At 33.2% G+C, this 15,099-nt stretch overlaps 1 protein-coding gene across 1 annotated transcript; it reads left to right on the forward strand.

The window, feature by feature from the left end:
- The first annotated feature begins 7,441 nt into the window (after window positions 1–7,441).
- Window positions 7,442–15,065, forward strand: LOC134700853 (fibronectin type 3 and ankyrin repeat domains 1 protein-like). The gene is made up of 6 exons (XM_063562010.1): window positions 7,442–7,453; window positions 7,980–8,063; window positions 12,157–12,255; window positions 12,811–12,912; window positions 14,769–14,867; window positions 15,057–15,065. The coding sequence occupies exons 1-6, from the start codon at window positions 7,442–7,444 to the stop codon at window positions 15,063–15,065; spliced, it is 405 nt and encodes a 134-aa protein (XP_063418080.1).
- The last annotated feature ends 34 nt before the right edge of the window (window positions 15,066–15,099 follow it).

Raw genomic sequence — 15,099 nt, forward strand, 5'->3', positions numbered from 1 at the left:
AATTTGCAATCCTGCAGACAAGAAGATGTTGTTTTTATATAAATAAAAAGGATATATAAAGTGTTGTCTTTATTCATGGTTTTCCTTTGTCATGTGAATTAGATGCCCTTCGTAACATACATGTGTTTTCAGGGGTCTCCTCCCGTCCTCCTGTTTAGGAGAAAAAACTCCCGTGTATTTTTTTTGATCATTTCTTACTACTGTACGGGTGTAATTGACACCTGTGTTAAATTTTACCTGAACATCAAAGAAGATGTATAATTATATGGCTTCACTTGACAGCTTGGGTGTTAAACATACTGGTAATCAACGATGTTTACCTCCGGCTAACTGCCGTTGTGTTATCAAAACGATGTGTATTGGGAATATTGAAATACTTTTTTGTTACTTCCCTTTGTTTTAGCCTGTTTTCAGTTATTTTGCTTTTAAAAATGTAAATTGTAAAAAGACTATAAATGATTAATATTTTAATCAAATAATCATAAAATGATGTTGATTAAATGAATTTAAATGATTTTGGACAAATAAAAAAATTAAAATTTATAAATTATTTTAGCAATCTAGACCTCCTTTCAAGGATTACATTGAAGTTTATATGTTAAATTTGTTTCATACTGATTTGGGTTTAGAAGTTACATTAATTCCTAGTTAAATCTTAAATGTAAATGTTGGTATATATTAGATTTTATTGTGTAAGCTAAGAAATAGCAATACATTTTACACTGTTTCTTTTTAAGCTGTCTACAAATATGACTTTCATAATGCTTAAAATCCTTGCAGTACTAGTGTTAGTGTATGTTATTTTTTTAATTAATTTACGATGTTGCAAATATACATTTGTACGTGTGGAGCTTATTTCTTTCTTATTTGTCTAAACATTTACAAATGATAAGGAGATGGAGACATGAACAAAATTATATACAGATAAGATATATAAATATAATGATTCATTTGCAAGCAGTGAACAATCATTTGTCAAAAACAAAACAAAACAAGAAACAGATTCTTCTTATTATTTTATTTTATTCAAATAGAGAGACAATAAGGGAACTATAAACATTACAATTTGATGGAAATTTGAAGAAAAAACACAATTTCTACATCATTTGGTTACATTTACGACAAAATTTATGTCGATAAAAAACATGATGTTTTGACCATTCAGTACTTAATAGATGCATAGTTCTTGGGGAAAAGTTTCATCAAATAATATGAATATAAATGACTTTTTTTGTGCTCATTTTTAAAGGCAGTGCTTTAAGGCCTGACTTTTAAGTCATGAGGTTCATCTTTTCATACGCAATCTTTGCAGGGGGTTTTTTGGCCAGAAATAGATCCGGAAATGTTCGAATTTCTCCTCTTCTTTTTATGGTATAATATGGTTTTTGTTTCTTTCATTTACATTGGGGACTAAAGAAACGATCAGTGTGTATTGTTCGTTTTTTAGAACTTGTTATTAGTGTGTATTTTGCATTATAAGCAGTCAACCTGACTACAAACTATCATTATGTGTATTCCGTGTGGAAAGAGGTCGGGTCAATTTCGAGTGTTATCTGACATCTAAAGATTCTTTAATTAGTTCAGACGTTGATATAACAATGAAAAGTCGACTGAACATGATTAATATTGCATCTTCTATAATTCAAAGCGGAATTCGGTTTATGAACGAGAAACCGTAAAGCGTTTTCAATTTCGGTTCTAGTTATGTATGTTGTCCACGTTTTATCCTGGTTCCCGGTACTACGTTTCGGGTATTAGCTATTTGATATATGTGATGTGTAACATTACGATCGGGTACCAGCCAATCTACGTGTGTATGTGTACATGATTTCCCGCCAAAATGACACTTCCGGCAAATGACGGATAAAACCTAATCGACGATCCCGGGTCAATGGACAAAGCCAATGCAATGTTACGCGACTCGGGTTCGCATACTTATTTTATTTATTTTGGTAATCGATCTATTTCCGGTATCATGTAATATTTATCGTCATGAACATTGATGTTTTTACTTGCTGAACATTTGTTTCTCTTACATAAATTAAACATCTCTATACGTTTTGAAATTAATTTTATGTTTTTGTTGGATTTGAACTTTGTCTTGTGTATTTTTTTACTTGTCCACGGGCAACCAAGACAAAAATAATTACTTGTCCGATTGTTCAAATGTACGAGTCGGGCATAGCATTTCCACACCCCTGGTTATAAAACTTTTTTTTCAGGGCACAAACCCACTTTAAAGAGACTTGTCTACTGCCATACCCATCCTATTTTCATGCACCATTTGCAAGCAAGAGACTGAATGGTTTGCAAAATTAAAAATCAGGACGGTGTCCAATTAAAACAAAAGAACTAAACTGGATGAATATTGTAGGAGAAATCTAGAGGAAAGTTTTGATTTGTGAAATTGGTTTTCCTGAAAAGTCATTCATCCTAGCCTACAGAAAGGAACTATATATTTAACTGTCCACCACCAACTGACAAGCTAATGTTGAGCTTCACATGTGGAATTACTCAAAAACCAATGTCTATGTTTTCAGAACAGATTTCACAAGTTATGACACAGCTGTGCTTTTTTTATACTTGTTAAAGAGTTGTATACTAAATTTTATTCTTTTATCAATAAATATATATTGTGTCATTTAAGAACTTGTATTTTGCCAAAAGATGCATACTAGTGAATGAAAGTGGTGCAGTTCATTTTGCTTTGGTATATAGAATTGAATTACAATTGTTCATGTTATTGGAATGCTTATAAAAATAAGGAGATGTGGTACAATGTATTTGATATTTAGTGAGTTTATCAAGCAAAAGTGAATAAGAAATAGGTATAAGCAGTTACAGGTACTACTGTACAATATCAAACAATGAGAAAAACTCATACCGTATAAAAGAGAATTTCATATTTACAAGCAAGTTTTGTTTTTGCGTTAAATAATTTTCTTCTATTGTTTTAATTGCAAATATGGGAAGTGGTTAAAATGCTAATGAGACAGCTGTTATGGCCACATAGCCTTAATTGAAATTTTCTTTTTCATTCATACCGGTAGATTTTGCCTGGAGTTAGAAACATATCTGCCAACTTTTCAAAATGCACATGGGGGTTTTACGTGAAAGATGGTCCATATAGTCATACAAAACCTTCAAGGGGGCCTTCAAATGGAAGCAGGACAAGTTGCCCCACTGCATGGCTAATCGCCCCACTTTTTAAAAAACCGCCACAAATTGATTTATCAAATCGCCCCACATGTGAAATTGGTCAAATCATGTTTAATATTACTCCTGCCAACTCGCCCTACTTATAAAAAAACAGTAATATTTAGATTAATACATATACAATTAAATATAAAAACTCGCACCACTTTAATGAAAACTAATCTACACAGAATACAAACAAACCGAAAATTAATTTAATTACTATTATTGATATATACTGAGATTATAATTCTAAAAAAAAACCTGATTGTTGAAGAATAACTAAGTTTTGAAGCTTAGTTATTTGCATAACAATTGAAAAGTAACCAGTTAAATGTATCAAAATGCAATATAAGGAATTTAACTTATATTCAATGAAATAACATCTTTTTCCATAAGTGGGGCGAGTTGGCATTACTTAATTCATCCTGGTTAATAATATATTTATCTAGATTTCACCCATTTCCATTAGATGGGACCAGTTGGCAGGAGTAATATTAAAGGGATTTAACACAGTTCACAAGTGGGGTGATTTGGTAATCCAGGTTGGGGCAGTTTTTTTGTCGAGTCTGCGACTTTTGTCGCAGAAAGCTCGACAGGGATAGTGATACGGCTGCGGCGATGTTAGCTCAGTTCTTAAAAGCTTTATATTTTAGAAGGTGGGAGACCTGGATGCTTCATACTTTGTATATGGTTGCCTCATGTTACGAAGATTCCGTCAGTCACATGTCCAATGTCCTTGACCTCATTTTCATGGTTCAGTGACTACTTGAAAAAAAAGTTAAAATTTTTTGTAATGTTAAATTCTCTCTTATTATACATGTAAGTAATTGGATAACTATATTTGGTATGTGCGTACCTTGCAAGTTTTCACTTGACCTCGACCTCATTTCATGGATCAGCGAACAAGGTTAAGTTTTGGTGGTCAAGTCCATATCTGAGATACTATAAGCAATAGGTCTAGTATATTCGGTGTATGGAAGCACTGTAAGGTGTACATGTCCAACTGGCAGGTGTCGTCTGACCTTGACCTCATTTTCATGGTTTAGTGGTTATAGTTAAGATTTGTGTTTTGGTCTGTTTTTCTTATACTGTTTGCAATAGGTCTCCTATATTTTGTGTATGGCATGGTTGTAAGGTGTACAGGTCTACCTGGTAGGTGTCATATGACCTTGACCTCATTTTCATGGTTCAGTGGTTTAAGTTAAGTTCTTGAGTTTTGGCCTTTTTTTCTAATATTTAATGCAATAGGTCAACTATATTTGGTGTATGGAAATATTTCATGATTTACATGTCAGTCGCACAGGTTTTATTTGACCTTGATCTCATTTTTTACGGTTCATTGCTCAGTGTTAAGCTTTTGTGTTTTGGTCTGTTTTTCTTAAACTATAAGCAATTAGTCAATATTATTGTCGAGCCTTTGACTTTAGTCGAAAAAGCGAGACTAAGCGATCCTACTTTCCGGCGGCGTCGGCGTCGGCGGCGTCCACAAATATTCACTCTGTGGTTAAAGTTTTTGAAATTTTAATAACTTTCTTAAACTGTACTGGATTTCTACCAAACTTGGACAGAAGCTTGTTTATGATCATAAGATAGTATCCAGAAGTAAATTTTGTAAAAATAAAATTCCATTTTTTCCGTATTTTACTTATAAATGGACTTAGTTTTTTCTGCTGGGAAACATTACATTCACTCTGTGGTTAAAGTTTTTAGAATTTTAATAACTTTCTTAAACTATCTTTGGTTTGAACCAAATTTTGACAGAAGCTTGTTTTTGATCATAAGATAGTATCCAGAAGTAAATTTTGTAAAAAAAATAAATCCATTTTTTCCGTATCTTACTTTTAAATGGACTTAGTTTTTCTGCGGGGAAACATTACATTCACTCTGTGGTTAAAGTTTTTAAAATTTTAATAACTTTCTTAAACTATCCTGGGTTTGTACCAAACTTGGACAGAAGCTTATTTATGATCATAAGATAGTATCCAGAAGTAAATATTGTAAAAAGATAACTCCATTTTTTCTGTATTTTACTTTTAAATGGACTTAGATTTTCTCCCAGTTAACATTACATACAGTCGGCAGTTCAAGTTTTCAAAACATTAATTAGATTCATTAACTATCCTAGATTTTTACCAAACTTGGACAGAAGCTTCTTACAATCAAAAGATAGTATCAAGAGGAATTTTTTTATTGATTTTTTTCCTCATTTTTTGTTGAGCCTGCGACTTACAGCAAAAGTAGGCGAGACACTGGGTTCCGCGGAACCCTTACAAATTTTTTGTTGTATGAAAGAATTGTAAGCTGTACATGCCTACCTGGCATGGTTTATCTGACCTTGACCTCATTTTCATGGTTCAAAGGTCAATGTTTAGTTTTCTTGGTTTATGTTAAGATTATGTGACAGTTGTAATAACGCTTTTTTATTAGGACTATCAACAGAATATCAATGATTAGTAAAGAAGGCGAGACATTTCAGTGTGTGCACTCTTGTTTTTAAAGTGAGGCGAGTTAGTGAAAAAGTGGGGTGATTTGTCATGGATTCCCTTCAAATATATTCCAATGTGGTTTTTGGCTTCTTCGTGCATTAACAAGCTCATAGCCATTGTTGAATTAATTGTTTTCCTTAAAAAAGTCGACAAAATTGCTCTCACAAAATTTCCATTTGGGAGCCTTGAGCTCGATGGGGGAAATACTCTGCAAATACTGACAGTTGACAGGTATGGTCATCAAAAAAGTTGACATGTTACTATGTACATTTACCATTATGTTACTTGATGTCCTTGCTATACACACAGTACAGAGACTAGTCAATCTTTGTGAACTATTTTTTATGGGAGTCATAAAATATGTGTATACAATCAATAATTAAAAATAGTCTATTGATATTGAAAAGGAAAAGTTCTTATCTGTCTAAAGAAGAGGGACGAAAGACACCAAAGGGACAGTCAAACTCATAAATTTAAAGCAAACTGACAAGGCCATGGCTAAAAATGCATTTCATGGGAGGCACAGAAAATATACTGTAAACAGTAGACTAGATATAGGTGAACTAGGTACAAAAGAACTCTAAATCTTAAATTCTACAAACCACCTCTGTTCTATGGAAGATAATGATATAACTGGACTAGAAATACACACAACCTGTAATTAACTGCCTTTACAGCGCTTTCGCGCTTTGATTTACAGTAGGTTGTGATGATCTTCCAGTTAGGTTACCCTCATTTGGAGTGTTGTTCCCAACCTGTTAAAGGTCTATCTTTGTTCATTATTCAAAATTGGAAATTTCAACAAGCATCTAATATTCTTAATCTGGAAAATAAACCCTGGTCTGCTAGCTTCATGTATATTTTTTCTACCGATTTAATATATAACTAGAATCATGCAAACAGACTTAAGGAAAAGGCATGTAAGTTCATCATACAAATATGACAATTTTTCTAGACAATCCAGATCTTGCAAAATACGTCGCTAAAAATTGTAACCTTTAAAATTGTTGTTGTGCAGTAAAAACCCGCGGGTATGTAACAAGTCTTACTATTTTTATGCTCCATTTATGGGCAATATGTTTTCTAGTCTGTCCGTCTGTCCTGCTTCTGGTTATAAAGTTTACGGTCGAGGTAGTTTTTGATGAAGTTGAAATCCAATCAACTTGAAACTTAGTACACATGTGTTCCTCTTGATATGATCTTCTTAATTTGACTGCCAAATTAAAGGTTTTACCCAATTTTCATAGTCAACTGAACTTAGAAAATGATTGTACGGATGGGAAATCCATGTACTTATGACCTTTTCTTGTTTGAAGAAAAAAATACATTTTAACAATTATGGAACAAAGCAGCCTGGGTAAGTGGGGCTGCTTTTATGGTAATTCAAGTTACTTTTTATTCACCTTCTTCCACTTCAGAGCTATCAGCTCTTTGATTAAATCCAATTGTCATGTGACCTTTTATTTCCATTTTCTTACCAAAAATACATGTATGTGATAATTTGTGTCACCCAGACACCATAATATCTTAAGGGAAGTCCTACATTGACTTTTTTTAATACAGTTATTTTCAGAGTGTAGTGTGAAGGCATCACTTTGTCTAGCTTTCTTGTTAGGTTCTGCTCGACACAATATGAAGCCTCTGATATCAATCCCTGTGCTCCCATGAAAAATGCTTCATATTGTGACTCACAGCTGATATTTAACAATGTCAATATGTAGACAACCTGATAATCGGTACATATCCTCTCTGCCTGAATGTTATTTGAGGTGAGGATACCCCTGATTTATATAGTTATTTGAGGTGAGGATACCCTCGATTTATATAGTTAGAGGTGAGGATACCCTCGATTTATATAGTTGTTTGAGATGAGGATACCCCTGATTTATATAGTAATTTGAGGTGAGGATACCCCCGATTTATATAGTTTGAGGTGAGGATACCCTCGGTTTATATAGTTTGAGGTGAGGATACCCTCTATTTATATAGTTTGAGGTGAGGATACCCCTAATTTATATAGTTATTTGAGGTGAGGATACCCTCGATTTATAAAGTTGTATGAGGTGAGGATACCCCCGATTTATAAAGTTATTTGAGGTGGGGTTACCCCTAATGCATATAGTTATTTGAGGTGAGGATACCCTTGATTTATATAGTTATTTCAGGTGAGGATACCCTCGATTTATATAGATATTTGCCATGCAGGAGGATTAATAATTATTGCTTTATTTAACAGTTATTTTATTCATTTTTCATTATAATCTATTAAGTGTAAAATCTATGTTTTACTTACAGAAACTACTTACAGCTGCTGAGGATGGAGATGTAAAAGATGTGAAAATATGCCTTGAGAATAAAGTAGACATTGATTATCATGATGTAAGTAAAATAGTCACATTAGGTACAGTAGTAACATCCAAATTAGTACTAGAGCAAATTAATTATGTACAGTAAAAAAACATACAACTACAGATAACTTCAGAACATAGTAGATCTTACTTGAAAAATATCAATTACATAACTACATGCTACTTCAAAATACAGCAAATTTTAACAGAATAAAATACAATTGCAAGTGACTTCGAAACCTGTTAGTTTAGTATAAACAGTATAAAACACTAATAGAATGAAATACAATTGCATGCTACTTCAAAACCTGATAGTTGGACATAAACAGTATAAAAAAACTAATAGAATGAAATACAATTACATGTTACTTCAAAACCTGTCAGTTGAACATAAAACAGTATAAAACACTAATAGAATGAAATACAATTGCATGCTACTTCAAAACCTGATAAGTGAACATAAACAGTATAAAACATGTACTTTAAATAACTTAAAACAACTATAAGTCACTTCAAAACATGACAGTAAGAACTTTAACAGAATAAAACACACAACTATAAGTCACTTCAAAACATGACAGTATGAACATTAACCACAAACACCTGACTACTCAGAGTAAATAGACAAACCACACCAACCACAAATACCTGATTACTCCGAGTAAATAGACAAACCACATCAACCACAAATACCTGACTACTCTGAGTAAATAGACAAACCTAACCAACCTCAAATACCTGACTACTCCGAGTAAATAGACAAACCACAAATACCTGACTACTCTGAGTAAATACACAAACCACACCAACCACAAATACCTGACTACTCCGAGTAAATAGACAAACCACACCAACCACAAATACCTGACTACTTCGAGTAAATAGACAAACCACACCAACCACAAACACATGACTACTCTGAGTCAATAGACAAACCACATCAATCACAAATACCTGACTGCTCCAAGTAAATAGACAAACCACACCAACCACAAATATCTGACTACTCTGAGTAAATAGACAAACCACACCAACCACAAATACCTGACTACTTCGAGTATATAGACAAACCACACCAACCACAAATACCTGACTGCTCCGAGTAAATAGACAAACCACACCAACCACAAACACCTGACTACTCCAAGTAAATAGACAAACGACACCAACCACAAATACCTGACTACTCCGAGTAAATAGACAAACCACACTAACCACAAATACCTGACTACTCCGAGTAAATAGACAAACCACACCAACCACAAATACCTGACTACTCCAAGTAAATAGACTAACCTCACCAACCACAAATACCTGACTACTCCAAGTAAATAGACAAACCACACCAACCACAAATACATGACTACTCCGAGTAAATAGACAAACCACACCAACCACAAATATCTGACTACTCAGATTAAATAGACAAACCACACCAACCACAAATACCTGACTACTTCGAGTAAATAGACAAACCACACCAACCACAAAGACCTGACTACTCAGACCAGACCAACCACAAACACCTGACTACTCTGAGTAAATAGACAAACCACACCAACCACAAATATCTGACTACTCAGAGTAAATAGACAAACCACACCAACCACAAATACCTGACTGCTCCGAGTAAATAGACAAACCACACCAACCACAAATACCTGACTACGCCAAGTAAATAGACAAACCACACCAACCCCAAATACCTGACTGCTCCGAGTAAATAGACAAAGTACACGAACCACCAAAACCTGACTACTCCGAGTAAATAGACAAACCACAAACACCTGACTACTCTGAGTAAATCGACAAATCACACCAACCACAAACACTTGACTACTACGAGTAAATAGACAGACCACACCAACCACAAATACCTGACTACTCCGAGTAAATAGACAAACCACACCAACCACAAATACCTGACTACTTCGAGTAAATAGACAAACCACACCAACCACAAACACCTGACTACTCCGAGTAAATAGACAAACCACACCAACCACAAACACCTGACTACTCCCAGTAAATAGACAAACCACACCAACCACAAACACCTGACTAATCTGAGTAAATAGACAAACCTCACCAACCACAAATACCTGACTACTCCAAGTAAATAGACAAACCACACCAACCACAAATACATGACTACTCCGAGTAAATAGACAAACCACACCAACCACAAATATCTGACTACTCAGATTAAATAGACAAACCACACCAACCACAAATACCTGACTACTTCGAGTAAATAGACAAACCACACCAACCACAAAGACCTGACTACTCAGACCAGACCAACCACAAACACCTGACTACTCTGAGTAAATAGACAAACCACACCAACCACAAATATCTGACTACTCAGAGTAAATAGACAAACCACACCAACCACAAATACCTGACTGCTCCGAGTAAATAGACAAACCACACCAACCACAAATACCTGACTACGCCAAGTAAATAGACAAACCACACCAACCCCAAATACCTGACTGCTCCGAGTAAATAGACAAAGTACACGAACCACCAAAACCTGACTACTCCGAGTAAATAGACAAACCACAAACACCTGACTACTCTGAGTAAATCGACAAATCACACCAACCACAAACACTTGACTACTACGAGTAAATAGACAGACCACACCAACCACAAATACCTGACTACTCCGAGTAAATAGACAAACCACACCAACCACAAATACCTGACTACTTCGAGTAAATAGACAAACCACACCAACCACAAACACCTGACTACTCCGAGTAAATAGACAAACCACACCAACCACAAACACCTGACTACTCCCAGTAAATAGACAAACCACACCAACCACAAACACCTGACTAATCTGAGTAAATAGACAAACCACACCAACCACAAATACCTGACTACTCCGAGTAAATAGACAAACCACACCTGACTACTCTGAGTAAATAGACAAACCACACCAACCACAAATACCTGACTACTCCGAGTAAATAGACAAACCACACCTGACTACTCTGAGTAAATAGACAAACCACACCAACCACAAATACCTGACTACTCCGAGTAAATAGACAAACCACACCAACCACAAACACCTGACTACTCCGAGTAAATAGACAAACCACACCAACCACAAATACCTGACTACTTCAAGTAAATAGACAAACTAGACCAATCACAAACACCTGACTACTTTGAGTAAATAGACAAACCACACCAACCACAAACACCTGACTACTCTGAGTAAATAAACAAACAAATTCAACAACTAACAAGACATGGTCTGGGTACAGGTACAACATGTTAAACCATATTTGCTATGCACAGTCCACCTATCTTGACCATTCAGAATTGGTAATAAAAGTAAAACTCTAATAGATAAACCTGCAAAGTTCAACTACCATAGGTCTGTATTGGAACTGATGCTGATATCATTATACTGATTCAACATTTAATCAAAATTCTGTTTTTAATCAGATAGTTGAAATGGGAAAATATGCTTGAAGGGGTTCTCTTAATTCCTTTTTAATCATATTATTGTTCTAAATCTGAAATTTTTTTTTTTTTTTTTCTTTAAAAAATTTTATTTTAATAAATAATTATTTTGAATCTACACAAAATCATGTTGTTAATCATACAGGATTAATGAACAAATATTTGTAATAATTATATAAAGTGGGGTCTCATTTTACTCATATTATTGTTCTGAATCAGAAAATTTAACTTTTTTACAAGTTTATTAAAAAAAAATATTTTATTAGAATGAATGATTATACTGAATCTACCCGTATTCCTGTTGTTAATTAGACAGTTTTAATGAATAAATATTTGTAATAATCATAAAAAGTGGGGTCTCATTTTACTTGTTTTGTTCTACTGAATCCATTGATATAATTATTTAACAAATTTCTTAAATATTTTTTTAAGGTATCAGGTTTAATGGAAGTTTTGACATGATTTCACAACAAAACATGTTTATTTATTGTTTATATACAATATAAATACAAGTGTTACTGGTCATTGTATTCAGTTTTGACCACTGATTCATGTGATATATATTTTGTTTATATTTATTACACAACATTGTCCAGTTTATCAGACAAATTTTGATGTCAGTTGTATTATTCCAGGAGTTTGGACAGACAGCATTAATGTTGGCTGCCGGTGGAGGACACCTGGAGATCTGTAGAATCCTCATTGATACAGGATGTAAGATCGACATCACAGGAGTATGTTATCTACTTAGTCTGATCACATTACTATTAATCTACACAAAATCATGTTGTTAATTTGACAGTTTTAATTTATTATTTGTAATAATTATATCAAGTGGGGTCTCATTTTACTGATAATATTGTTCTGAATCAGAAAACATAACTTTTTTTCATGTTTGTTGAAAAAAAATATTTTATTAAAGTGAATGATTATACTGAATCTACACTAAATCATGTTGTTAATTAGGCAGTTTTAATTAACAAATATTTGTAAGAATCATATAAAGTGGGGTCTCATTTTGCTTGTTTTGTTCTACTGAATCCATTGATATAATTATTTTACACATTTCTTGAACATTTTTTTTTTAAGATATCAGGTTTAATGGAAGTTTTGACATTTCACAACAAAACATGTTTATTTATTGTTTATGTACAATATAAATACAAGTGTGACTGGTCATTTTATTCAGTTTTGACCACTGATTCATGTGATATATATTAAGTTTATATTTATTACACAACATTGTCCAGTTTATCAGACAAGTTTTGATGTCAGTTGTATTATTCCAGGTTTATGGAGTGACAGCATTAATGAAGGCTGCCTTGAATGGACACCTGGAGGTCTGTAGACTCCTCATTGATAGAGGATGTAAGATCGACATCACAGATACAGTATGTTATCTACTTAGTCTGATCACATTACTATTAATCTACACTAAATCATGTTGTTAATTAGACAGTTTAAATGAACAAATAGTTGTAATGATTATATCAAGTGGGGTCTCATTTTACTCATATTATTGTTCTGAAGCAGAAAATATAACTTTTTTACAAGTTTATTAAAATTTTTTTTTTATAAGAATGAATGATTATGGCAGATTTTACAGTATTGTGTTCTGTCTCCTACTTTCATGTTGCTAACGTGACCGAGACAAAAATGAGTAACATTAGCGACATTTGGACATGTCACATGAGCAACAACATCTTTAAAAGATAAAATGTATGCACACAGTGATGTTTAATATATGCCTGGAGTAATAAAATTGTACAGTCTAGTTTAGAAATTCTAAATATACAGAATGTCATTTGCAGGCGTACTTTATATCAAATGAATACACAAGAAACCAAAAAAAAAGTAACGTTAGCGACATTTGGACATGTCACATGAGCAACAACATCTTTAAAAGTTAAAATATATGCACACAGTGATGTTTAATATATGCCTGGAGTAATAAAATTGTACAGTCTGGTTTAGAATTTCTAAATATACAGAATGTCATTTGTAGGTGTACTTTATATCAAATGAATACACAAGAAACCAATTCGTAATAGTAACATTAGCAACATCTACTATCATGACATTACGCTTTGTTGCGAACGTCTTTTTGATGGACGGAATACATTTAAGGTCCTCTTGTAACAATATTACATACAACTGACCTTCTTTGCTTCCCCATCATGTGAAGGAACTGACTCCGAATCTATTTCTGCAAAGGGCGATATCGTAACTCCTATACAGGAGAGTTACAGATCTAAATATATGTTGCTCACGTGACACTGATTAGGACGGAAACCTCGAGCAGTAACGTTCGCAAAAAATAAAACAGCCAATGATATTGATTCCTCCAGTCCTTTGACCCCCTTACGTCATCCAAATTTAATATGATTGCTATTTTCAATTATTTATAAAACCCGGGATAAAAATAACTACAATGGCCTGTCTGAGAACCAACAAGACCACAATGGACGGAAAAGATGTGACGTTAGCAACAATATTATTAAATTACCTTTTTTAGCCTTTACCAAAAAAAATCTGCCTTAAAGTTATAATTAAAACACAAAAGAAGACTTTTTATTAAAATATAAGTCCATGTTATTAGGCTCAACTTATAAATAATACTTCAAAATTCCACTCCAAATAAGCTGGATGTCAGTAAAGTAGGTCATGATGTCTATTCCATGTCCAATATTTTGAAATTGAAAACCCTCTAATTCTAACAAAAAACACAAACACAGAGTAATTTTTATTTTTATTTACTCAGAAAGACACATTTTATTCAATAACATAATGCATTACTCCATTACACAGTCTGTTTCACAGTTTCAGCAATTGCTTTTTTGATGGATACAAAAAAACAATAATTCCTTCTTATTGTAAAATCTGCCTTATACTGAATCTACACTAATTCCTGTTGTTAATTATACAGGTTTAATGAACAAATATTTGTAAGAATCATATAAAGTGGGGTCTCATTTTACTTGTTTTGTTCTACTGAATCCATTGATATAATTATTTTACACATTTCTAGAAAAAAATATTTTTTTAAGATATCAGGTTTAATTGAAGTTTTGACATTTCACAACAAAACATGTTTATTTGTTGTTTATGTACAATATAAATACAAGTGTGACTGGTCATTGTATTCAGTTTTGACCACTGATTCATGTGATATATATTTACTTTATATTTATTACACAACATTGTCCAGTTTATCAGACAAGTTTTGATGTCAGTTGTATTATTCCAGGGGTTTGGATGGACAGCATTAATCTGGGCTGCCAGGGGAGGACGCCTGGAGGTCTGTAGACTCCTCATTGATACAGGATGTAAGATCAACATCACAAATGTATGTTATCTATTTAGTCTGATCACATTACTATTAATCTACACTAAATCATGTTGTTAATTAGACAGGTTTAATGAACAAATATTTGTAATAATTATATCAAGTGGGATCTCATTTTACTCATAGTATTGTTCTGAATCAGAAAATATAACTTTTTTACAAGTTAATTAAAAATTTTTTTTTTATTAGAATGAATGATTATACTGAATCTACACTAATTCCTGTTGTTAAT

Source organism: Mytilus trossulus, unplaced genomic scaffold (assembly GCF_036588685.1).
Source record: "Mytilus trossulus isolate FHL-02 unplaced genomic scaffold, PNRI_Mtr1.1.1.hap1 h1tg000174l___fragment_3__unscaffolded, whole genome shotgun sequence".
Lineage (NCBI taxonomy): Eukaryota > Metazoa > Mollusca > Bivalvia > Mytilida > Mytilidae > Mytilus > Mytilus trossulus.

Excerpts from the sequence above, each read along its gene's own strand:
- LOC134700853 (XM_063562010.1), top strand. Across the intron at positions 8,064-12,156 it reads TAGACATTGATTATCATGAT|GAGTTTGGACAGACAGCATT; the intron begins GTAAGTAAAATA and ends GTATTATTCCAG. Across the intron at positions 12,256-12,810 it reads GTAAGATCGACATCACAGGA|GTTTATGGAGTGACAGCATT; the intron begins GTATGTTATCTA and ends GTATTATTCCAG.